This window comes from Danio aesculapii, chromosome 5 (assembly GCF_903798145.1).
Source record: "Danio aesculapii chromosome 5, fDanAes4.1, whole genome shotgun sequence".
Taxonomy (NCBI): Eukaryota; Metazoa; Chordata; class Actinopteri; order Cypriniformes; family Danionidae; genus Danio; species Danio aesculapii.
In genome coordinates this window covers 73,925,228-73,952,727 of record NC_079439.1, presented here as the reverse complement: position 1 = coordinate 73,952,727, position 27,500 = coordinate 73,925,228, and the positions used below count along the sequence as shown (strand labels likewise).

Sequence of the window (27,500 nt, the reverse complement as noted above, 5' to 3'; positions counted from 1 at the left end):
TGAGTTGTTTATTGGTGATTCAAGATGAATGGATCATTTGAATCAGTGAGTCATTTACTGGAGACTCACTCTGAATGGATCATTCGAATTTGTAATTTGTTTATTGGAGATTCACTCTGAACAGATCATTTGAATCAGTGATCTGCTCATGGGAGATTGACTCTAAACGCATAATTTAGTGAGTTGTTTACTGGAAATGTACTCTGAACAAATCATTTTAATCACTGAATTGTTTGCTGGAGATTCAAACTGAATGGATCATTTGAATCAGTGAGTGTGTGTGAGGACTGTACCTGACCGAAGACTCCTGCTCCACTGGCCTGCTGTCCAAACACAGATGAGGAGGAGGTGCTGCTGCCAAACCCTGAACACACACACACACACACTGTCAGAAATCACTGAACAAAACATGCATGCACACACACAGAGTCAGAAATCACTGAAACACACACACACACACACACACAGACCACTGAATTAAGACCACAAGTCAGACCACTGAATTAAGTCTCTGATCACTGCACACACACACGTGCGCACACACAATCTCTGAACACATACAGTCAGAAACAACACACAAAAAACCCTGAACACACACACACACTGCCCTGTAATGCATCACTGTGCAAAGTGTGTGTATAATATCAATCAGCACATTCTCCAGGGCTCAGCGTGGCTCTAGACAGTAAACAGCTGAGAACAGGCCGTCCTGCGGTGTCACTGGGGTCAAAGGTCACCGAATCAGCTGCTTATAATGTAAAAGTGTGTGCAGGAATGGGAGAAATCCTGCAGTGAAGACACACCCGAGACGGCTGCACATTCCCCACCCTCACTGCCATTCATACCACACAATTACTCGCCCTCCTGTGCGATACTGACTCCCTATCAAATACTACTCATGTGATGTTGAACAGATTCAGGAGTTTCTCACAGTATTTCCTCTAATATTTGTTCTTCTGGAGAAAGTCTTATTTGTTTTATTTCAGCTAGAATAAAAGCAGTTTTTAATAGTTTTAAAGCCATTTTAAGCTCAATATTATTAGCCCCTTCAGCAATATTAGTGTTGGATTGTCTCCAGAATAAACCACTGTTATACAATGACTTGCCTAACAGAGTGGAGGAACTATGACGTCAATTTGTATACAAAAACCCGGAAGCGAGTTAGCATTTTAGCCAACCCAGGCTCATTCTGAAAACGTAGTCCCGAGGACGTTTCTGGAGACTGCGAATTATGTAGCCGGAGATACGTATGGCTGTATTTCATTTAAGCGAACGCTGCTGGGCGGTATGACGCCGTTCCTTTTAGCGCTCACCGGCTAACCGCTTACCTTCGTGTGGAGGGCTTTCCCGCCGCAAGCAGTTTGTCCGGTTAGCTCGTCCTGTGTGTTGGCGGACTCGAGACGCAGAGAGGAGCTGACCACGACGACGAGCGGGTTCGAGTCCGGGGAAAAGCGGTTCCAGAAATCAGGTAAGACTAAAACAGAATCCAAGAAATAAAGCGAAGAGGTTCATAACACGGTGAGAGTGTGGTAAAATCCGAAAACGGGGTTAAAAATAAATAAATAAAAAAAAAAAAATAAAAATAAAAAATAAAAAAATATATAAAAATCGGACGAGGGCTTTTCTGTTTCCGGACGGCTTTTGTAAATCGTTGGTTGGGTTTAGGGCGGGCAGGTCGATCGGTAAAATCGGTTGGGTTCGAGGAAGGGAATCATTCAGCAAGTCGGACAGACAGACGTTCGTTCAACAGCGGCCTCTGGTGGGTTCACGCAAACGGCACTCGCGGAAGACGTCCAAGAAGCCAAAAAGGCACGCACAGCGGCCTCTCGCGAATTTGCGAAAACCAAAAACTGCAAAAATACATACCTCCCGGGACGTTTTTCGCGGTCTCCAGAAACGTCCTCGGGACTACGTTTTCAGAATGAGCCTGGGTTGATTTTAGCAGTTCCGGTTCCCTCGTCCCAAACTCAATGGGATTTCAGTAAAATTGCTTATATAAGGTCCGTGGCTAACGTAAACTCAAGATACTTTCATGCTTTATTCTACGATATGAAACACATCAGTTACAGCTCACTCTTGAGTTATTAAATCGGTTACGCTTCTTTAAACAGACAGCTGCCATCAAGTTGCTAAATGGGACTACAGGCGGTGTCGGAGGCATTATACGTCATCGAGCTGATCTGGAGCGCAGCTCACTTGTGTTGGACATTTGGATTTGTCTGTGATTTAAGTATTTTCATGAAGAGTGTTTTATAGTTAGTATTGTTTTTCTAATTGGGAATTTATATTGTGTGTAGATAATTCCTTCACCTGTAAAGGCCATCAAGACAGATTCATTTGTTGATCCTTTATTTTAATTAAACGATATTATGGGGATACAGCTTACCAGTGCAGCCTGTCTCTTTCCTGCTCTCAGTAATGCAAACGTGTCAATAAATGTGTAAAAATACACACTTTAACTGTCATTTAACATGATCAGTTGATTTATTCATCATTTTATTCTTCATCTGAACACATTTAACTCTGCAATATTTACACTCCTCCACAAAATGTACAGCATATGTGACTGTGTTTGCTGCTGTTCGCTGTACTTCGTGACAAAAAAAAAAACAACAATATTGAATGTTGTTCTCCATGATGGAACTTGCAGGCGTATAGACCTGTCCCTCACGCCTCATTTCTGTCATCTGTTAGTAAGGCAAGCGAGCTGTATGCACGTGAGTGATGCACTTATTTAAATATGTCTCATGATAATACTGTGTAGGCACATTTACACACTGTTTTAAAACTTTTACAACCGTAAAGCAAAACAAAAAAGGCACGCAGGTCTATACTGATGTGTTTTTACGTATTTATTTGTTTATAATATATAGCGTGGATTATAATATAATAAACGGAGAGATTAACTCATTGTCATGGATCGTATTTTTAAAATTAAGCTTGAAGGGTGGTGCTGACGTAACAGGCGAGCGCCCTGAAGGCACTGTGGTCCGTTTGTAGCCCAATGTTGAATGTAAGCTAATGTTCTTGTGTTTGCATTTAAGATCCAAAAGTGCTCAAAGTTGAATTTTTGTTTGAGGATTATCCGGCTGGACCAAAACGTTTAAGTGTAATGAACTGTGTTTGAACACAGAGCTTATTATTTGCAGTCTTCGAAAAGCCTATGGGAAAATCCTATGGGGATTTTAGCGAGGGAACCAGCTTTATGCTAGCAGCCGATTAGCCTACAAGGTGACGTCAAGTTCCTCCACTCTATTACCATAATTTTAACCTAGTTAAGCCTTTACATGTCACTTTAAGCTGAATAACAGTGTTTTGCATAATAAAATATGATGTACTGTCATCATGGTAAAGACATATTTATTATTGACATATAACACATGTTAAACAGCACTTGAAAGACATTTGAATGTCATTAATCTCACATGAAGGCAAATCATTTTGTCTGGTAATTAGAAGCTGCTCTTTGTTTGTTAGTAAGTTATTGTGTATAAAAGCATCTGCTAGAAGAATAAATGTAAATAAACCCCCACCTGACGGCTGTCCGAAGCTGAATCCAGAGGACGGCGCAGTGGTGGTGTTACTGCCGAAAACAGCCCCCTGACCGAAGCCTGCGCTGGGCTGCCCGAAGCCAGAAGTGCTAGTCTGTCCAAAGAGGCCGGAGCCAGTGCTAGGTGCGGAGCCAGCGGTTCCAAATGAGAAAGACCCGGCGCTGGTGGCCGTGGAGGGCCCGAAAACACTGCTAGGGGGCGCAGTACTGGCGGATGCAGCCGGCGGCCCAAACCCAGAGCTGCTGCTAGCACTGAACGCTGGCTGACCAAAACTGAAGCCGCTAGCGGAGCCAGACGCAGCCGGAGGCCCAAAACCAGCACTCTGCCCAAAGGCAGGTTTGCCGAAGCCGGAGGAGGCAGAGTTGGTGCCAAAAGCAGAAGATCCGAATGCTGAGGTGGAGGATGACGAAGAAGAAAACACTGGTGTTGGAGATACGGTGGACACCACCGCTGGAACTGAAGAAGAAGATGATGAAGACTGATTGATGACAGTGTCTACACAAAGGTTATTTTAGTAAACAAAAACTAACACTATTGGTCAAAAACATTTTCATTAAGTGAAATAAAACAATAAATTAAAAAAAATGAGATTAACAATCGTCACTGAAAAACGAACTATCCAACAAACACGAGTAGATGGCGCTTTTACAACCAAAACAATGTTATTTTAGTAAACAACAACTAAAAATGAGACTAAATCTATTGGTCAAAAAACATGAAAAACTAAACTAATTAACAAGCCACTGAAAAACTAAAATAATATAATAATTAAAAAAAAATAACAATTTGTATAGGTAATAAGCACTGATTCTGTGGTCTTAAATTCTGACCAGCGGCTGTTCTGAGAAACACCAGTAGATGGCGCTTTACAGTCAAACCAAGGTTATTTTAGATAACGAAAACTACAACTAGGACTAAAACTATTGGTCAAAAACATTTTCGTTAACTGAAATAAAATAGTAAATTAACTATAAATGAAAAAGTAAACAAAATTAACAGACACCGAAAAACAAAGTCAAACTAAATAATTAGCAAATAAAAATGTTCGTAATTAATAGCACTGATTCTTTGGCGGTAAATTTGACCTTCGGCTATTCAGAGAGACACCAGTAGATGGCGCTTCTACATGCATACCAAGGTTATTAATAAAATGAATAATAATAATAAAACTATTGTTTAAAAATCTTTTCTTAAGTGAAAGAAAAAATAAATAGAAATGAACAATGGTCACTGAAAAACCAAGACTAAAATAATATAATAATTTTCAAAAGTAAATAATCATTTCCAGAACTTATAAGCACTGATTTTATAGCGTAAAGTCTGACCTGCGGCTGTTTGGAGAAGCACCAATCGATGGTGCTTATCAAACCAAATCAAGGTTATTTTAGTAAACGAAAACTAAAACCAAGACTAAAACACTTAAGATAACGTAAAACAAGAAAATTACAATGGATTAAAAAGTACTACTTAACGAAATTAACATCCATCACAAAATTACCTAAAACAAAATAATAATTTTCAGAATTCATAAGCAATAATTCTGTGGTGTAAAATCAGACTCGCGGCTATTTTGAGAAACACCAGTAGATGGTGCTTTACAGTCAAACCAAGGTTATTTTAGAAAACGAAAACTACAACTAAGACTAAAACTATTGGTCAAAAACATTTTCATTAACTGAAATAAAATAGTAAATTAACTATAAATGAAAAAGTAAACAAAATTAACAGACACCGAAAAACAAACTTAACTAAATAATTAGTAAATAAAAATGTTCGTAATTAATAAGCACTGATTCAGTGGCGGTAAATTTGACCTGCGGCTGTTCAGAGAAACACCAGTAGATGGCGCTTTTACACATCAGTCCAGCGCAAGATTACGTTCATAAAACATAAAATGTGCATTACATTTTCTGCAAATTTTTAAAAGAGTGTCAAAATAAAAACTAATAACAATTTAAAAAAGCTAAATTATAATAACCTTGATCTGCAGCGCCCGATGGAGGAGCGAAGATTGACCCAGGTTTATCGGATGCAGGAGCAGCTGGAGTTTCTGTGGATGCTGGAGCTGGTGTTGAAGTATTAGTGGTTTCAGATGGAGAATCTGTCACCGTTTCTGCTAACGGCGGTTCGGAGACTAGCGGAGCAGATTCTGAAGGTGGAGAAACTGATGGAGGAGGTGTAGGAGAGACTACAGCAGCTGGAGGAGATGGAGGTTTGCTGGATTCTGCTGGAATAGGGGTTTCAGTATTGGCTGGAGGGGTGGATTCTGCAGCGGCTAATTGTTTAGGAGTACTAGGCTCTGCTGGAGATTGGGTATCATCCGCAGATGGAGCCAACTCAGAAGATGTTGTCATCTCTGGCTTTGTAGAAACATTTGTTGTCGTTTCTGGTAAAGGAGCGCGCAGAAGACTCCCAAAAGAAGAAGTGGCGGCTGCTGGAAATGATGATGATGATGTGGGAATGGAGAATGTTGGCTTTACTGACGGAGATGCGACTTCTGCTGGTTTAAATGCGAATGCGGATGAGCCGAATGCTTGTGTCGGCGCCGATTTCACAGGCTCTGCTGTGGATTCTGCTGGACTTACAGACTCTGCTGGGTTTATTTGTGCAGGATTGAAGGAGAATCCTTTAGATCCGTTCGCTGGAGGCCCAAAGATGAAGCCTGACGGAGATTCCTGGAGTTCTTCGGTTTGGCCGACTCGTAAACCAGAGAAGCTGCCGAGGGTTTCTCCAGTGCTGGGTTTTGCAGCTTTGGGAGGTTCAGGAGAAGCAGAGATCACGGGTGCTGCTGCTGGAGACGATACTTTTGAGAAGGAGAACGGCTCCTCTGACACTACAGGGCCAAACGCCATTTTGGCTCCAGCACCGCTTGCGAAGGAGAACTTGCCTGGTGGAGCGGAGATCTTCGCTGTAAAATAATCAGAATCAGAAAGAGCTTTATTGCCAAGTTGTACAAAGTAAAAACAGTGCAGACATAAAAATAAAAATAAGTATATGAATAAATAACAGTCGCGTTTTAATGTATAATTTTCCTGTACACAGACTGCAATGTATATATGAGGTAATTAAAAGTGTTTCAGGTGGGAAACTGACTGGTGGAAAAACTGATTTTGAGGAGAAAATACAATTTAAAACAGTTATTTACAGACTAATAGAGACAGTTCAGCCAAAAAATGAACATTTGGTCCTCATTTCATCATTTCACTGCTCATCTTCCACTTTTTTCTTCCTTCTGTTGAGCAGTAAACAAGATATACTGAAGAAAAACAGACTCTGACTTTTGTTGACTGTGGACGTCAACAAGAGCTTTTTCCAGTGTTCTTCAGAATATCTTGTTTTGTGTTCAACAGAAGAAAGAAACTCATTGAAGGCGGGAGCACTTTTAGCTTAGCTTAGCATAATTCATTGATTCAGATTAGACCATTAGCATCTCCCTCAAAAATGACTAAAGAATAAAGATAATTGTCCTAATCTGTTCTGTCCGGCTTAGTACACTATAGAAGAGCTTTAAATAGGACAGTCTTTGAAGTGAAATGCTAATGGTCTAATCTGATTCAGTGATCTATGCTAAGCTAAGCTAAAAGTGTTCCTGTCAGATATGAAGATTGGCTGAATGGATTAAAAAAATGATAAAGCTGAACTGATCAACACTAGAGAAGCTGTAAAATATTCCCAAAATTGCAAATGTAACGTTTTCTTCAACTATTACACTGGTGAACTGTGAATAAAGTAAATTTATGAATTAAATAATCAAATAAAATTGACAATTTTCATATTTGAAGCTCTTCTACACATTGTTTACTGTTCTGTCTGGCTTAACACATGATGTAACTACAGAGGAGCTTTAAATATAAATATGATCTACACTATGGTAATTTTTGAGTGAGATGCTAACGGTCTAATCTGATTCAATGATCTATGCTAAGCTAAGCTAAAAGTGTTCTGCTAGATATAAAGATCGGCTGAATGGATTAAAAAATTATAAAACTGAACTGATTAACACTAGAGGAGCTGTAAAATATTCCCAAAATTCCAAATTTTACATTTGCTAACTTTTACAGTTTAACTGTAAATAAAGCAAACTTATAAATAAAAATAATCAAATAAAATTGACAATTTTGCTATTTAAAGCTCTTCTGCACATGGTTTACTGTTCTGTCGGGCTTAGCACACATCAGAAAAGTTTAAACAGGACAATTATCTAAACTCTTTGGTCATTTTTGAGTGAGATGCTAATGGTCTAATCCAATTCAGTGATCTATGCTAAGCTAAGCTAAAATAGTTCCTACCAGATATGGAGATCGGCTTAATGGATTGATAAAACTGAACTGATCAACACGAGAGGGGCTGTAAAATACTCCCAAAAATCCAAACTTAACATTTCCTATCTATTACACTGTTTAACTGTAAATAACGTAATGTAAAATAAATTGCTTGCATTTCTAAATAAAACAAGACACACGTGGAGCCACTACCTTGACTGTTGTTGTTGTCCTGTGATTGTGAGGTGAAACTGAACCCAGATGACCTGCGAAAAGCAGATTGAACCGTCTCTAAACAGTTATATGCAAACAACAAAAACATTATCTTCATAATCCAGTACATCAGAAGACCTCACACAGGTGTATGAGGCACACAGGTGTATGAACATTATAATATATACAGTAGTAGATCTACAACCCATACTGAAAGGTGATGATAACAGTAATGTTAAAAACTCACGCAGGAGAGAATGAAAAGCTCTTTGCGTTCTTCTCGCTGACAGATGAAGCAGCTCCTGCGTCGGGTTTAGCAGCTACACCTGAAGCAAAAAACACGATAATATTGATGCACATTCACATTTCTGCATGCATTTTTACATAAATATTCTATAAATATTTCACAAATTATGTTTAACAGGGCAGTGAATTTTTCACAGCATTTCCTCTAATATTTTTTCTTCTAGAGAAAGTCTTATTTGTTTTATTTCGGCTAGAATAAAAGCAGTTCTTAATTGTTTTAAACCCATTTTAAGGTCAATATTATTAGCCTCCTTAAGCTGTATATTTGTTTTCATAGTATCCAGAACAAACCACTGTTATACAATGACTTGCCTAATTACCCTAACTTTACCCTAATTACCCTAGTTAAGCCTTTAAATGTCACTTTAAGCTGAATACTAGTGTCTTGAAAAATATCTAGTCTAATATTATTTACTGTCATCATGACAAAGAGAAATCAGTTATTAGAGATGAGTTATTAACACTATGATGATTAGAAATGTGTTGAGATCTGCTCTCGGTTAAGCAGAAATTGGGGGAAAATATAAAAGAAAATTTCACAGGAAGGTGAATAATTCTGACTTGGTATTGAAATCAGCTATTTTGCTAGTAAAGACCAACATACTGCCACCTGTTTAACGTTTACACTCTGTGTTTTTAATGAAAGCGTGAACTTGTACGTACCGAACACAAAGTTTGCTGCTGTGGCCTGTGCAGGACCGGCCAGCGGAGCAGAGACCTTTACTGCACCCTGAAAGGACGTCTGCAAATGAAAACAATGGTTACACTAAACTACCTGACCTGTTAGAATTAAGTCTGTTAAAGGGTGGTTTAAAGTTATTTTCGCATGCTGTGACTCACTTTACTGGCCTCCACTGTTGCCAGAACCTGCTGAACCACCTGAGCCGCCGGTGCAGGAACAGACGCACTACAGACACAAAAAAAATAAGACACGATCATCAGACAACGCTTGGTAAGGGGACAGACTTTTAAAACAACATTTAAGGGTCATTTTCTCTGAATGATTGAACTGAATCGGTTTAAACTCAGCTAGAACTACACCAGCTTTCAACTACTATTCTCTTTATGTTGGAGTGAATTTACACCGAAAAATGAAAATTCCCTCATCTTTTACTCACCCTTTACTTTGCTGAACACAGAAGATGATACTGTATGTGGAAGAACGGTGGAAACCTGTAACCACTGACATCCATGTTGTGAAAACGAATTCTATGATAGTCAATGGTTACAGGTTTCCAACATTCTTCAAAATACCTTCATTTGTGTTCAACAGAAGAAAGAAGCTTAAAGTGGAACGAAAAAAGTAATAGGTGAGTAGGTGAACTATTCCTTTAAGATGCTTTGACACAATCTACATTGTAAAAATGCAATAAAACGAATGACTCGACTATCTTTAAACATACAAATCTATTATTATAATATCTCATTATATTATATATTATTATTATTATTACTACTACTTCTAGTAACAATAATAACTAGGGATGCACTGATATACATCTGTTTAGCTGTGCCTTCACTGAATGAGCACTGTGCTACATCCGACAGATCGAACTTATGTTTTTCTCTTCTTTTTCATTCTTTTATAACACATTTTATCTGTTTTTATGCTTATTTATTTTATTATTATATGTTTTGTTACCATTCTTATTATTTGTTTTTATTTTTCTTATACTTGTTTCTTTTATACCTGTTTATGTGAAGCACTTTGAATTGCCACTGTGTATGAAATGTGCTATATAAATAAACCTGCCTTGCCTTGATTTGGAATTTGACCATTAACCGATAAATCAGCTGATATTTTAGCCAATCAACTTTTATTGACGTGATTACAAAAATATCCTTTATATAAATAAAATTTACTGCTTGACAAATAAACAATAATGCATAAATAAAGCCACCAAGTCACTGAGCATTAACCAAAATCCAAATACCAGTAAAATAACTCAAACGGGCAGCAAACACGTGAAGTACTTCAATGGAAGAAGACTATTTATTAATGAAAAAATCTAAAACAAGATTTATTGGCTTAATAATATCAGCCTAATTTTGTTATTGGGGCAATAATGATAACATTAAAAATAGCATTTATTGGCCAATATAAATTTGGCCATCAGAGCATAATAACAATGACACATTTTAAATGAGGCAGCTTTCGAAGCAGTCAACGTCTCTGCACATCACAAGCAAAAAATGAGAAATCAGTAAACCTCAAAAACATATTATAAGTTGGTATGGTGCACACACTGGAGCGCACACCAAGAACTGTTTGCCCAGGCTGTTGGTTAAAGCTAAAATCACTGTAAATAACTGATCAATTCACTTCACAAGAGCTCAGAGTATCATCAGATCCACAAGCATTGGTTTAAGGCGTGTTAACACCATACATGATAACTATAGACCACTTTGAGAGATGTAAACAATAACACTGTAAAGATTAAAGTAAACAATAACACTGTCCCTAATGCATTTCCTGTTATACATTGTTAATTTCCACAGCTTTCAGCAATTTAAAAAGCTTTAAATATTGATGCATAATGTTATGATAGCTGTTTTAATGTAAAGTTATGATTGGATTGCCTTTTTTTTTACAATTATGAAATAGCTTTACAATAAACAGGAAATGGTCACGGGCCAGTGACATCACCACATTGTAATGGTCTATAAATAAATATATAACCATAATATTTGTCCACACTGACAAACAACAGTCTGCTTGTTTTTCCCTTTATGCGAGTGAGTTTCAGTGAGTTTCTAACCCACACAACCAGTGAATCCAGCTCATGTAATCTATCTAATCAAACAGCAAATAAACCAATCACAGTCAGTGAGGGGGAAAACAAACACAAATTATCTCCCCCAGCAAAGGATGCTACACAAAGACCCCAAAACTAGCACTAGATACCTGAGGAGATCTATCTATCTATCTATCTATCTATCTATCTATCTATCTATCTATCTATCTATCTATCTATCTATCTATCTATCTATCTATCTATCTATCTATCTATCTATCTATCTATCCATTCGTCTATCTATCCATCCCTCCTTCTATCCATCTGTTCATCCATTGATCCAACCATCCATCTATCTATCCATCCATCTGTCTATCCATCCATCCATCCATCCATCCATCCATCCATCTATCTATCTATCTATCTATCTATCTATCTATCTATCTATCTATCTATCCATCTGTTCATCCGTTGATCCAACCGTCCATCTATCTATCCTTCCATCTATCTATCCTTCCATCTGTCTATCTGTCTGTCTGTCCATCCGTCCATCCATCTATCCATCTATCCATCCATCCATCCATCTATCTATCTATCTATATATACAGTATCTATCTATCTATCTATCTATCTATCTATCTATCTATCTATATATATACAGTATCTATCTATCTATCTATCTATCTATCTATCTATCTATCTATCTATCTATCTATCTATCTATCTATCTATCTATCTATCTATCTATCTATCCTTCTATCCATCTGTTCATCCATTGACCCAACCATCCATCTATCTATCCTTCCATCTGTCTATCTGTCTGTCCATCTATCCGTCCATCCATCTATCTATCTTATCTATCTATCTGTCCATCCATCTACCCGTCTATCTATCTATCCATCCATCCATCCATCTATCTGTCTATTTATCCGTCTGTTCATCCATCTATTCATCTATCTATTCATCGATTCATTTATCCATCTATCCATCCATCCATCTATCCATCCATCCATCTGTCTATTTATCATTCATCTGTCTATCCATTTATCCATCCATTCTTCCATCTATCTGTCTGTTCGTCCATCCATCTCCCATCCACCTCTCTATGGTCTAAACTCTGCTGTTCAGAATGATTATCAGACGACGTCTTTATCGGTAAATCTTTATCTTTAGTCTTTATAGTTATTGTGCTTGTTCTGAATGGGCTGTCTATTGTAGTTCTGTTTAATCTAAAAAAACTAAACGATAAACACTGATCTACAATGATTCAGCTAATCTCTTCTTTAATGTTTTACTTGAGTAAACTAAATGTAAACGGTGATTTTTGTGAGGACGGCTCCTTAAAAGTGTCCACGTTCACTGAAGAGCGCCTGTGTTTCGGGATACATCTGAAAATAGCCTGAACATCTGAACAAAAGAGCTCTGATGCTCTGACGCTTTGTGTTTGCTCTTGATGTCAGAAACTGATGTGGAAAGTGTCCTGCGGGATGAACATCCGGCACACACACACACACACACACACACACACACACACACACACACACACACACACACACACACACACCTAACACAGGTGCAAGCAGTGTCTGATGTTCATGTGATGATGAGGATGAAGAAGAGCGACGTTATAAACAGCTCAAGCATTCACACTGACCCCATTATTATGGTCACCTGACCTCTGCACTGCTAACAAGACAATTTAACACAAGTGTGTGTGTGAGAGAGTGAGTAAGTGAGAGTGTGTGTGAACGTTTCCCATCTCTCTTTTTTTGCACCAGTAAAACAAATCAATACAGACAGGAACGAATGAACAAACACACACACACACACACACACACACAGTTCAAACTGGGGACAACACTGTATGACATAATCTATTAGCCATTAGCAGAGCCAGACAGAATCGGCGGACATTTTTAGGCTGTTTGTGCACAGAATTTTGTAAAAATAATATATAAAATGATTTTAATTGTAGAAACTAAATGACGTCCCCACAAATATAGCAATACCAGTTAATATTTTGGGTCCACATCAGGGAAAACGGCTCATAAATCAAACAGAATGAAGCATTTTGACTGTTTTCTGTGAGGGTTGTGTTTAGGAAAGAGGTGTGTGTGTGTGTGTGTGTGTCCTCGAGTGTTAATAATGCATGTGGTCTGGGTTAAAGTTGCATGGGACTCTCCGCCTTGTGCATTCACACACGCACACACACACACACGCACACACACACACACACGCACACGGCGTCTCGCTGTTCACGTGTAACACAACACTCAGTAACACACAGACATGCGATACACTCCGCTGAGATCAAACAGAGACAGGCCTTCTGTGCAGGAAGTGATGTCACACCATGACCATAAATGCTGATCAAATTAACCCTTGTGTGCTGTTGGGTCGTTTTCATCCACTCTGGGCAGATTTTGAGGCTTAATTTGGCCTCCTCTTTCTCTGTGTTTCAGCAAATGTGATGATTTGTGCTGATAAATCTTATTCTGACTCATATTTAGGGGAAATGCTTTGACAGTAAACATTAACTAAGCTTAATTAATATATTCTGCATTCACACATACGTTTAGTTAACATTACCAATACTTCACAGAAGTGTTGTTCACTGTTAATTCATGTTAACTAATGCAGTAACTAATACATCTTTATTGTAAAGTGTTAATGATAATTTTATAGATGTGAATTAAACAAAAGAGAACAAAATAATCACTTTCTAATAAACTGGAGGATATACACTCATCGGCCACTTTATTAGGTACACCTGTCCAACTGCTCGTTAATGCAAATTTCTAATCAGCCAATCACATGGCAGCAACTAAGTGCATTTAGGCATGTAGACATGGTCAAGACGATCTGCTGCTGTTCAACGTGAGCATCAGAATGGGGAAGAAAGGGGATTTAAGAGACTTTGAACGTGATGAATGGCCAGACTGGTTCCAGCTGATAGAAAGGCAACAGTAACTCAAATAAGCACTCGTTACAACCGAGGTCTGCAGAAGAGCATCTCTGAACACACAACACGTCCAACCTTAAGGCGGATGGGCTACAGCAGCAGAAGACCACACCGGGTGCCGCTCCTGTCAGCTAAGAACAGGAAACTGAGGCTACAATTCACACAGGCTCACCAAAACTGGACAATAGAAGATTGGAGAAACGTTGCCTGGTCTGATGAGTCTCCATTTCTGCTGACACATTCGGATGCTCGGCTCACAATTTGGCCTCAACAACATGAAAGCATGGATCCATCCTGCCTTGTATCAGCGGTTCAGGCTGCTGGTGGTGGTGTAATGGTGTGGGGGAGATTTTCTTGGCACACTTTGGGTCCATTAGTACCAATTGAGCATGGTGTCAACACCACAGCCTACCTGAGTATTGTTCTGACCATGTCCATCCCTTTATGAGCACAGTGTCTCCATCTTCTCTACTTCCAGCAGGATAACGCACCATGTCATAAAGCACCAATCATCTCAGACTGGTTTCTTGAACATGACAATGAGTTCACTGTACTCAAATGGCCTCCACAGTCACCAGAGCTCAATCCAATAGAGCAGCTTTGGGATGTGGTGGAACGGGAGATTGGCATCATGGATGTGCAGCCGACAAATCTGCAGCAACTGTGTGATGCTATCAAGATCAATATGGAGAAAAATCTCTGAGGAATATTTCCAGTAGCTTGTTGAATCTCTGCCATGAAGAATTAAAGCAGTTCTGAAGGCAAAAGGGGGTCCGACCCGGTACTAGTGAGGTGTACCTAATAAAGTGGCCAGTGAGTGTATATGTATAAAAACTCCATAACTTTTAATGTCTGAAATTTGCCTGTAAAATCCAGGGTCACATCTAGCATCATGAAACCTGCACAGAATAGACCAGCCTCAACACCCAGCAGGAAACTGAAAAGTCACTTCCTGTTCACTGCCGCTGTGATTGACAGATGGGTAGTCATGTGACCGCACAGTTCATGTAGAAGTCAAACGGTAATTTATGATTATTCAAAGTTATTAATGCTGTAATCCTCTGATGGTCATGTCTCTGCTGATGGGGTTTCAGGTCAGCTGCTGTAGAGTGTGTGTGTGTGTGTGTGTGTGTGTGGTTCATCATGCAGCGCTGCAGAAAACAGAGGGACTGAATACACACGCGTTTAAAGTCTAAATGCACCCGAGGGCAGATGAGCGCATGGGGGAAGGTTAAAACAGGACATATCCCATAATAAACACACACACACACACACACGCATGCTCCAAGCTGACCCTGATGATGGCCTCATTTCAGATGCACACACACAAACAAAAAGAGGTAAAAAGGCAATACGCACACACATAGCCAAAATAGATGGATACGCAGAAAATACGCGCACACACACAGAGAATACGCACACACTCACCCACAAACCCTGAGAACACGCACACACACTGACACATACACAAAATACACACATAAAGAATATGCACCCATACACACAAAGAATACACATGCGCACACAGAGAATATGCTCACACACACACAGAATACATGCACACAAACACAAAATACACATATACAGGGAATACACACACACACACACACACACACACACATGCACACACACAAAATACACATATACAGAGAATACGCGGACGCACACACACACACAAAATACACATATACAGAGAATACGCGGACGCACACACAAAATATGTGCGCACACACAGAGAATATATGCACACAAACACACATACACAGACAATACACTCACATAGAGAATAAACAAACACAAAATACATGCATACACAGACACTCTACACACACAGAGAATATGCGCACACACACAGAAAATACACACACACAAACACAAAATACACACATTTTGAAAATATGCTCAAACACACACACACAATATGCTCTCACACAGAATACGCACACACACACACGAACACATGCATACAGAGAATACGCACACACACAAAATACACACATATAGAGAATATGCGCACACACAAAATACAGGCGCACACATACAGAATACATGCACATAAACACATCATATACACACACACACACACAGACAATACACTCACATGCATAGAATTTGCACACACACTAAGAATACACGCACACAAACACAAAATACATGCATACACAGAATATGCACGCACACACACACACACACACTATATATTTACATATATAGAGAACATGTACCCAGACACAGAGAATACATGCATACACAGAATATGTGCACACACAAACACCAAATCCTTAAACACACACGGAATACTCAAACACACACACACACACACACACACACATGCGTGCGTGCGTGCGTGCGTGCGTGTGTGTGTGTGTGAAAACAGCCCAAACTGTGTCCTCGTGTCTCTCACCTGATGACGGTGGACACAGGTACAGGTGGACCTTTATCCTTCAGCTCCTGCACATTCACCACCTGAGGAACCGTCTTCAGTGTGGACTCTGTCAGAGACCCTCCTGAGGAACAAACAGCACACAGGTCATTCATTTACACTCACCAGCAGTGTTTACATGCAGAGATAATGCACCAAACTGGAGTATCTCATAAAACATCAGTGAATAAAGGGTTTCCTCCTGCTGCTCCTGCACAGATCTCACTGAGAGAAGTGGAGTGTGCTGCACTGTTGGGATTCTCCACTGTGGTGTGTGTTCACCTCTAATAAATGAGTCAGAAGACCAAGACTAAACGTAAGGATGGGTATTGTTAAGGTTTTAAATTTTATCTATACCACTTATCAGTTCAGTAAACAGAATTAACAACACTTTATTTTATTATTACGTTTCTAATATAAAATAAAACTAAACCAAAAACTATGAAACAAATAAATAGTTTTCATTTTCCTGTAAAAGATTGGACAATGATTTGAAGGAAAATGACTCTCAGTTTAACCATTCTTCTGGAGAAAAATCAACATGTTTGCCTTTTCTGGAAACGCAATGAACGCAGTGGCTTCTGGAGGCGTGAGAAGGGAGCGCAGACAGATGATCAAGACAGTTCTGGAGGGAATAATAATAGAAGAAGAATACTGAAGCACTGTGATGACGGACTGATGGAGGACTGACAATCAGCACAACAACATTTCACATCTGCAAACATGGAGAGCTGCAGACCAACATTAATGACCTAAAGACCCTCACACACACACATTTATATCTGCAGACCAACATTAATGTCCTAAAGACCCTCACACACACACATTTATATCTGCAGACCAACATTAATGACCTAAAGACCCTCACACACACACATTTATATCTGCAGACCAACATTAATGTCCTAAAGACCCTCACACACACACATTTATATCTGCAGACCAACATTAATGACCTAAAGACCCTCACACACACACATTTATATCTGCAGACCAACATTAATGACCTAAAGACCCTCACACACACACATTTATATCTGCAGACCAACATTAATGTCCTAAAGACCCTCACACACACACATTTATATCTGCAGACCAACATTAATGACACAAAGACCCTCACACACACACATTTATATCTGCAGACCAACATTAATGACTCAAAGACCCTCACACACACATTTATATCTGCAGACCAACATTAATGACTCAAAGACCCTCACACACACATTTATATCTGCAGACCAACATTAATGACACAAAGACCCTCACACACACATTTATATCTGCAGACCAACATTAATGACGCAAAGACCCTCACACACACATTTATATCTGCAGACCAACATTAATGACTCAAAAACCCTCACACACACATTTATATCTGATCACACCAACATTAATGACTCAAAGACCCTCACACACACATTTATATCTGCAGACCAACATTAATGACACAAAGACCCTCACACACACATTTATATCTGATCACACCAACATTAATGACTCAAAGACCCTCACACACACATTTATATCTGCAGACCAACATTAATGACTCAAAGACCCTCACACACACATTTATATCTGCAGACCAACATTAATGACACAAAGACCCTCACACACCCATTTATATCAGCAGACCAACATTAATGACACAAAGACCCTCACACACACACACACATTTATATCTGCAGACTAATATTAATGACACAGACCCTCACACACACACACATTTATATCTGCAGACCAATATTAATCACTCAAAGACCCTCACACACACATTTATATCTGTAGACCAACATTAATGACTCAAAGACCCTCACACACACATTTATATCTGCAGACCAACATTAATGACACAAAGACCCTCACACACACATTTATATCTGCAGACCAACATTAATGACACAAAGACCCTCACACACACATTTATATCTGCAGACCAACATTAATGACACAAAGACCCTCACACACACATTTATATCTGCAGACCAACATTAATGAAGCAAAGACCCTCACACACACATTTATATCTGCAGACCAACATTAATGACCTAAAGACCCTCACACACACATTTATATCTGCAGACCAACATTAATGACTCAAAGACCCTCACACACACACACATTTATATCTGCAGACCAACATTAATGACACAGAGACCCTCACACACACATTTATATCTGCAGACCAACATTAATGACACAAAGACCCTCACACACACATTTATATCTGCAGACCAACATTAATGACTCAAAGACCCTCACACACACATTTATATCTGATCACACCAACATTAATGACTCAAAGACCCTCACACACACATTTATATCTGCAGACCAACATTAATGACTTAAAAACCCTCAAACACACATTTATATCTGCAGACCAACATTAATGACACAAAGACCCTCACACACACATTTATATCTGCAGACCAACATTAATGACACAAAGACCCTCAAACACACATTTATATCTGCAGACCAACATTAATGACACAAAGACCCTCACACACACACACACATTTATATCTGCAGACCAACATTAATGACCTAAAGACCCTCACACACACACATTTATATCTGCAGACCAACATTAATGTCCTAAAGACCCTCACACACACACATTTATATCTGCAGACCAACATTAATGACACAAAGACCCTCACACACACACATTTATATCTGCAGACCAACATTAATGACTCAAAGACCCTCACACACACATTTATATCTGCAGACCAACATTAATGACTCAAAGACCCTCACACACACATTTATATCTGCAGACCAACATTAATGACACAAAGACCCTCACACACACATTTATATCTGCAGACCAACATTAATGACGCAAAGACCCTCACACACACATTTATATCTGCAGACCAACATTAATGACTCAAAAACCCTCACACACACATTTATATCTGATCACACCAACATTAATGACTCAAAGACCCTCACACACACATTTATATCTGCAGACCAACATTAATGACACAAAGACCCTCACACACACATTTATATCTGATCACACCAACATTAATGACTCAAAGACCCTCACACACACATTTATATCTGCAGACCAACATTAATGACTCAAAGACCCTCACACACACATTTATATCTGCAGACCAACATTAATGACACAAAGACCCTCAAACACACATTTATATCTGCAGACCAACATTAATGACACAAAGACCCTCACACACCCATTTATATCAGCAGACCAACATTAATGACACAAAGACCCTCACACACACACACACATTTATATCTGCAGACTAATATTAATGACACAGACCCTCACACACACACACATTTATATCTGCAGACCAATATTAATCACTCAAAGACCCTCACACACACATTTATATCTGTAGACCAACATTAATGACTCAAAGACCCTCACACACACATTTATATCTGCAGACCAACATTAATGACACAAAGACCCTCACACACACATTTATATCTGCAGACCAACATTAATGACACAAAGACCCTCACACACACATTTATATCTGCAGACCAACATTAATGACACAAAGACCCTCACACACACATTTATATCTGCAGACCAACATTAATGACCTAAAGACCCTCACACACACATTTATATCTGCAGACCAACATTAATGACTCAAAGACCCTCACACACACACACATTTATATCTGCAGACCAACATTAATGACACAGAGACCCTCACACACACATTTATATCTGCAGACCAACATTAATGACACAAAGACCCTCACACACACATTTATATCTGCAGACCAACATTAATGACTCAAAGACCCTCACACACACATTTATATCTGATCACACCAACATTAATGACTCAAAGACCCTCACACACACATTTATATCTGCAGACCAACATTAATGACTTAAAAACCCTCAAACACACATTTATATCTGCAGACCAACATTAATGACACAAAGACCCTCACACACACATTTATATCTGCAGACCAACATTAATGACACAAAGACCCTCAAACACACATTTATATCTGCAGACCAACATTAATGACACAAAGACCCTCACACACACACACACATTTATATCTGCAGACCAATATTAATGACTCAAAGACCCTCACACACACATTTATATCTGCAGACCAATATTAATGACACAAAGACCCTCACACACACACACACATTTATATCTGCAGACTAATATTAATGACACAAAGACCCTCACACACACACACATTTATATCTGCAGACCAATATTAATGACTCAAAGACCCTCACACACACATTTATATCTGCAGACCAACATTAATGACTCAAAGACCCTCACACACACATTTATATCTGTAGACCAACATTAATGACTCAAAGACCCTCACACACACACACACATTTATATCTGCAGACCAACATTAATGACTCAAAGACCCTCACACACACATTTATATCTGCAGACCAACATTAATGACTCAAAGACCCTCACACACACACACATTTATATCTGCAGACCAACATTAATGACACAAAGACCCTCACACACACATTTATATCTGCAGACCAACATTAATGACCTAAAGACCCACACACACACATTTATATCTGCAGACCAACATTAATGACCTAAAGACCCTCACACACACATTTATATCTGCAGACCAACATTAATGACTCAAAGACCCTCACACACACACACACATTTATATCTGCAGACCAACATTAATGACACAAAGACCCTCACACACACATTTATATCTGCAGACCAACATTAATGACACAAAGACCCTCAAACACACATTTATATCTGCAGACCAACATTAATGACCTAAAGACCCTCACACACACATTTATATCTGCAGACCAACATTAATGACTCAAAGACCCTCACACACACATTTATATCTGCAGATCAATATTAATGACTCAAAGACCCTCACACACACATTTATATCTGCAGATCAACATTAATGACCTAAAGACCCTCACACACACATTTATATCTGCAGACCAACATTAATGACACAAAGACCCTCACACACACATTTATATCTGCAGACCAACATTAATGACACAAAGACCCTCACACACACATTTATATCTGTCAAATCATCTGGCAGAAGCTGAATCTCAGCACACACAGACTGATGAAGCGCAGGCTCAGACTTCACTCACTAAATCGGTTTACAGTCTGCATTTATTATTATTATTATTGTATAACAAGTTTCTCCTGTTCAGTTGTGTTCATTCATTCACCAATCTTGGCATTTCCATTAAGCAGTTTTGTAAATAAAGCAATATTCCTAAATGCACATTAAAATAGGCGGATGGTAGCAGCTATTGTTGACTCTTGTGCAGCACTTATATAATTCATAACATTCAGCACATTAAATAAGAGTCAGAGTTGTGCTCACGGTGACATCAGTGTGTTTCAGAGTCAATAATAACTTAATTACAGCATTATATAATGATTCTGGCTGACTGACGTGATGTTTTAGAGGACATTATGAGCACAGAAACAGTCACTGTTATTAATTTTAAAATAAACTATGCTTTAAATACACTACTTTCAATATGTATTCTACAGAATGGCACAGAGATGGTGCACAAATAAAACATATAAAGAGATTATTGATTACATAGACAGAAATTATGTAGTTTTTTTGCATTAGACAATATCATTTCTGAAAATTACAACAAAAGGGGAATACTTTTGTTTGCAATTGTACTCTGCACAACATTTAAACCTGATTTCAGAAAACTACAATAAAAATTGTTTATTTATACATATTACATCTATAGTTTACTTAATTGCTTATTTACACATATTATAATCATTTATATATTATATAAACATTTTATAATTATATTTTATATATACTTTTCATATCTTTTATGCACTCATTATACTAGATATAGACAAATAACGATGGTGTCTTCTGTTCACCAACGCTGAATTTATTTGATGATTATTACAATGGAAAATATCTGTTAATAGACTGTAAAACAACATTGATTTATCAGCGTTGATCAGTGTTATATTTTTATGTAAACTTAATTACTTTAAGATTCAAATATAATTAAAGGAGGAAAGTTGATTTAAACATTTTAAACATTATAAATATCTTTAATGACACTTTTATCAATTTAATGCACTGTAGCTGAACAAAATCACTCATTTAATTAAACATTACAACTTTTTGAAAAGGCATCATCAAGTCTGATGTTTGGTGTCTGTTGCCTCCTGGTGTTCAGAACACACATTGCAGCTGAAGCTCAGTTCTACTAACATACACTCATCAGTGATGGACACATACAGGGGTCAGAGAATGAAACCAAATACCTTTTAAGAACTCTTTAAAGACTCTTTCCACACATTTTAACACCTCATCATCACTTTAGGTTTGATCTGGTAACATTGGTGACATATTAACTGACACAAAGCTAAATACTGATTAAAAAAAGCACAACTAAAGACACTGAGCTAGTGGTAGCTAGTTTTCGAGTCATTTATTCATCATGTTCAGCATGTAAAGACTCAAATAATGAACGGATCAAATCTTTTTCCGTGATATGATTGGTTTATGTCTTTAATGTGACGAATGAACAAATCAAACCTGACTGAAGACTTAAAAAATGAACTAATCTTTTCCTATCCCAGCACAATGTGCGCGTGTGCAAATAAACGAATCACTCCATGAGAAGACTCATTGTTCTCGAGTCACATGAAAGATCAAGAATGACCCGTAACACATACATCGAATTTAAGTAAACTATTATTGTTATTATTATGATACAACGATTAATAACAAAAAAGAAATGAGTGTGTAGGGCTGGCCGGTGTGGAAGTATATATTGCTCTCCTAGAATGAAGTGCAGTGAACAACAATAAGGACTGCCTGGTGGCCCAGGGCCAGCGTGAGAGATGCTTGGGACAGTAGACAGGACTATCACTGGTCTGATTGGAACAGTGCTGCCTTGTCATTAACAGTTAATTTGTCTGTTACTATTTGTCAATTGCATGCATTTTAAGTGCTTTTGAGTCTTTAAACACTACCCTCTCTGTGATGTCTTAAACACCATATTGCTTTCCGGTTCCTCTTATCTGATTTAATGTTTTGAGCATGCTATTTTTTCCATAACCTGGTAACAACCAGTACAGCGAAGAAATGGCAACATGGCGGCAACATCAAATTATAAGGCTAAAAGAAATGTCTGTTTCTAACGTCTTGGAAGCAGACATTTACGTGTGAAGTGATGTTTTGCACAGTCAGCCACCTTTTGTTAAATTTCGAACCGCAATAAAACACCTGCACATTTTCCGTACTTCTCTTTTTGTTAGCATGACACTTTTATTAACATTTTTTAAAGTATTGAAATTCCAGATTCACACACTTTATTTCTGACACATTATATAAAATATGCGTCTAAAGAAATACCTGTTAACTTCCCTTTTTTTGGTGGGGCCAAATCTGAACCACTGGCCTGATCGGACCAGTAGAAAAAATTCTTAGCGTTAAACCCTGAAGTGTTTACCGTAATTTAATTTTTTCTATTAAATAACTCGCAGTCAACATGTGTGAGGCTGAGAAAGACGCTCCATTGGACACGATCTGTGTTGTAAACCACTTTATAATTTCAACAAGTGATCACTTAGTTTCATTATTTATACATGAATCGTAATCGTTTTTATTTTGTATTTTTGAAGAGAAAAAAAACTTGGATATTTCCTCAAAAAGTGTTTACATATTTATATTTTCATACTTAAGTGTTATTTTCCTGTGACTTATATTTATATTTATATTTATACAGCAGTTCTGTCTGGTTCTCGAATCTGATTGGCTGATAGCCGTGAGATATTTAAGCAATATCAGCACCTGTACAGCCTCTTTACCCTTTGTGTATTACTCCCTAACACACTGCAACACTGTAAGAAGATATCTCTGTAGATGGAGGGCATTTCATGTCACGTTCAGCCTTATAACACTTAAATAATAAAGTGTGAGCAAAATCAGCTCTTTTGTCATTACTTTAGAGATTAGGCTATAGAGAATCACTCAAACACTAGCTCTAAAGTGACGTTGGTGAGTTAGTAACGGCTTCTGCTGTTCTGACGTCAGCTGCAGATGTGAATGAATGGCGGAAGAAAGTAGTTCCTAATAAAAAGGGGTTTTTAGACTGTCTGTGTTTGATTTTCTTATTTATATACACGATTGTGCCATCGAACTGTTGTATAAACGCAATATCACACACGAGTAGCAGTGAGATATGGCAGTATATCAGCACTGGTGGGACTGCTACTCGTGTGTGATATTGCTCATTCATATATATATAAAAATAATAAATAAAATTATATAAATATTATATAATAAATATATAAACATTATAAATGAATATTATATACAAAGAATTAGAGATATTGCATATTCATATACCACAAACCTTCACAAGATCTGACCTCATCAAATCAACACTCTGATGAGTATGGAGGTTGTGTTTAAACCCATATACAACAAAAATGGATCCCACCTCTCATGAAATAAACGTCTTTGTTGTGTAAACACAAGTCAAGTGTAAATCCAGTGTTACATATTCAAGTATTACCCTGTGCCATAAAGACTTGTAGGAGTTTTGTCCGTTCTCCAGTTCAGAAGAATAAATTTTCTTGCACAAAATGTCAGGAACTTGCAAAGTGTTTGTTTATGTTTGTTCGTCTTCATCTCGGCTAATATCCCAAGCAGCATTTGCTTTGAGTCAAGACCAATAAGATACCATTGATTTCTTATTCAATCATGGCCCAGAACTTTTTGCAAAGGCAGAAACTATGAACAGGGTCTCTGTCCTCTGTTTTACATTTCAGACACATCGGTGACGACTTCTCTTTAAACTTGTGCCTCCGTGAGTGAGAGATGTGAGCCCGATCTAAAATTTACAGTTGCATTGCTTTTACTCTATTTCATACACTTAGGGACAGTGCATTTTTCCAAGCTTCCTCCCACTGATCATCTGTGATTTGTACATCAAGGGTCTTTTACCAACTTTACATATATTTGATATCTGTGAGAAGATGTTACTTGAGAAATGTTCACAATAATAATAATAATAATAATAAAGTTTGTCCACATAAAACTGTGGAATTTGTTGTTCATCTAAAGTCATATTTTGTTTATTATATTTATTAGGTAAAAAAAACACTAAATAATTAAATAAGATCAAGTGCTTGTTTTTTCTTAAATATTCAAGCTTATTTATTATTATATAAAGCGCTTTTAGGCATTTCTGGAATAACTACCTTTGTTAAAAACTATATTGTGAAAGATATTGTTATGGTGAAATCAATTTTCTCATACGGGGAAATTAAATGCCCAGCCCTATTTGTGTGTGTGTGTGTACCTGGTTTCTGGCTGCTCATGTGTCTGCTGAGGGCGGCTCTTGCTGCAGCCTGAGAGGCGGGGATTGTTGTGGGCGTGGTCTTCTCTGAGGGCGGAGCTCCGTGTTTGACTGTTTTTGTGGCTAACGCTGTGCTGTCTGCACTGTCCATGTTGATCTTCGGCACTGAAACACATTCAGCAGACACACTCTTAGTCTATGCTGGCATCATCTTCAGCAGCTCAAACACTCTAATGGCTAATGGACAGACGGCTGCTTCTCACTCAGGGCTGCTGTTTATGCTAATGAGATGGAGAGATGGGCACTAGTGGGCGGGGCTTTCCCCCTCTAATGACACATACAGAGGGAGAATGTCAATCAAAGTGTTTCATTCATCAAGTCTGATTATAACAAATATAATTAATTCACGTTCACTATTAGAGGCTGGAGATATTCACACACTGCCGACACACACACATAACTGCGCTTAAACCCCTTATAAAAGTGAGTTTTACAGTATAAAGTCTAAATGCTCCTGTTTGATGGAGACTGACCGGTGCTGATGGTGCTTATAGGGCCGCTCTGCACTCTGCTGAAGGGGCTGCTCTGCATGCTGAAGCCCGGCTGGATGGAGGGCGTCCGCACCACTGCAGGGTGTCTGGGGACAGCCGGAGTCAGCAGCGGGACCGGCAGGGGCTCGTCCTCTTCCTCCGCCACTGCCAGTCTGTCCTCGGGATCCTCAACAGGCTGAGACAGAGACGAGCTGGAGCTCACGTCATCCAGATCCTCATAGAACTGAGGAGAGAGGAAGGCCGAGCGAGAGAGGTTCGCTGACAGGGAGAGAGAGAGAGAGGACTAGTCAGAAACATTATTACACAGCATATGAATGTACAGTTGTGTTATTCGGCGATTGTTTTTTTATTTGTATATGTATTAATCAGAATTAGAATTGTCTAATTGTTTTTTTTTCTGTATGTATATACAGTTTTATATATTAATACATAGGGCTGAGTGGTATATCGAGTTCAGGGTATATATGCGATGCGGTACTACCCGATATCTTTCATATCAATATGGTTTGAGGCCACAACAGACCACTCCAAGGTAGCACGCGAGCTCCACTTGCACAAATGTGCCCATGCGCAAATGAATGATTCACTCCATGAGTCATATAAAAGATTTGTTCAAAATGAACGAATCATTCAAGAACGACCCATCACTGACGGGACATGGAGGAACATGCAGTGCTGCAGTTGTATCCAAATCTGAATCCTGGACCAATCTGATTCCCCCTTGCATGCACGCACGTCACACAGCGCCTGCAGCTGTCACAGCGGCTTATCAGAAACATTTGACCATCGGCGCTAATAGCATAGTGGTACTGTGCATAGACATATAGCACAGACGTGCTCATGGCGACCCGAGTTCGATTCCCTGCTCGAGGTCCTTTGCCGATCCTTCCCCTCTCTCTGCTCCCAATACTTTCCTGTATGAAATCTCTACTGTCCTATCATAATAAAGGTGAAAAACCCCTTTTATCGATCATTTCTTCAGCTATTGACAGCAAGAACGAACATTGAAGCCTTGTCAAATTGACTGAATGTGTTCACAAGAATTAAAAAGGCCAAAATGGGAGGAATTTAAAGCGCATTTCGAAAGTGAAAGCAGCTCATATTCACTGATTATCAGTT

At 38.5% G+C, this 27,500-nt stretch overlaps 1 protein-coding gene across 2 annotated transcripts in view; it reads right to left on the bottom strand.

Moving 5' to 3' along the window:
* The window catches only part of nup214 (nucleoporin 214), a 66,334-nt gene that overhangs the window by 6,877 nt on the left and 31,957 nt on the right, over positions 1-27,500 (bottom strand). For both annotated transcript variants that reach the window (XM_056458882.1, XM_056458883.1), the window contains exons 22-31: positions 26,364-26,639; positions 25,834-25,995; positions 16,434-16,536; positions 9,173-9,239; positions 8,996-9,074; positions 8,274-8,352; positions 8,027-8,079; positions 5,530-6,459; positions 3,534-4,007; positions 294-364 (exon numbers count right to left, since the gene is read on the bottom strand). In XM_056458882.1, coding sequence (XP_056314857.1) covers positions 294-364; positions 3,534-4,007; positions 5,530-6,459; positions 8,027-8,079; positions 8,274-8,352; positions 8,996-9,074; positions 9,173-9,239; positions 16,434-16,536; positions 25,834-25,995; positions 26,364-26,639 — 2,294 coding nt within the window. The remainder of the gene's footprint in view (positions 1-293; positions 365-3,533; positions 4,008-5,529; positions 6,460-8,026; positions 8,080-8,273; positions 8,353-8,995; positions 9,075-9,172; positions 9,240-16,433; positions 16,537-25,833; positions 25,996-26,363; positions 26,640-27,500) is intronic.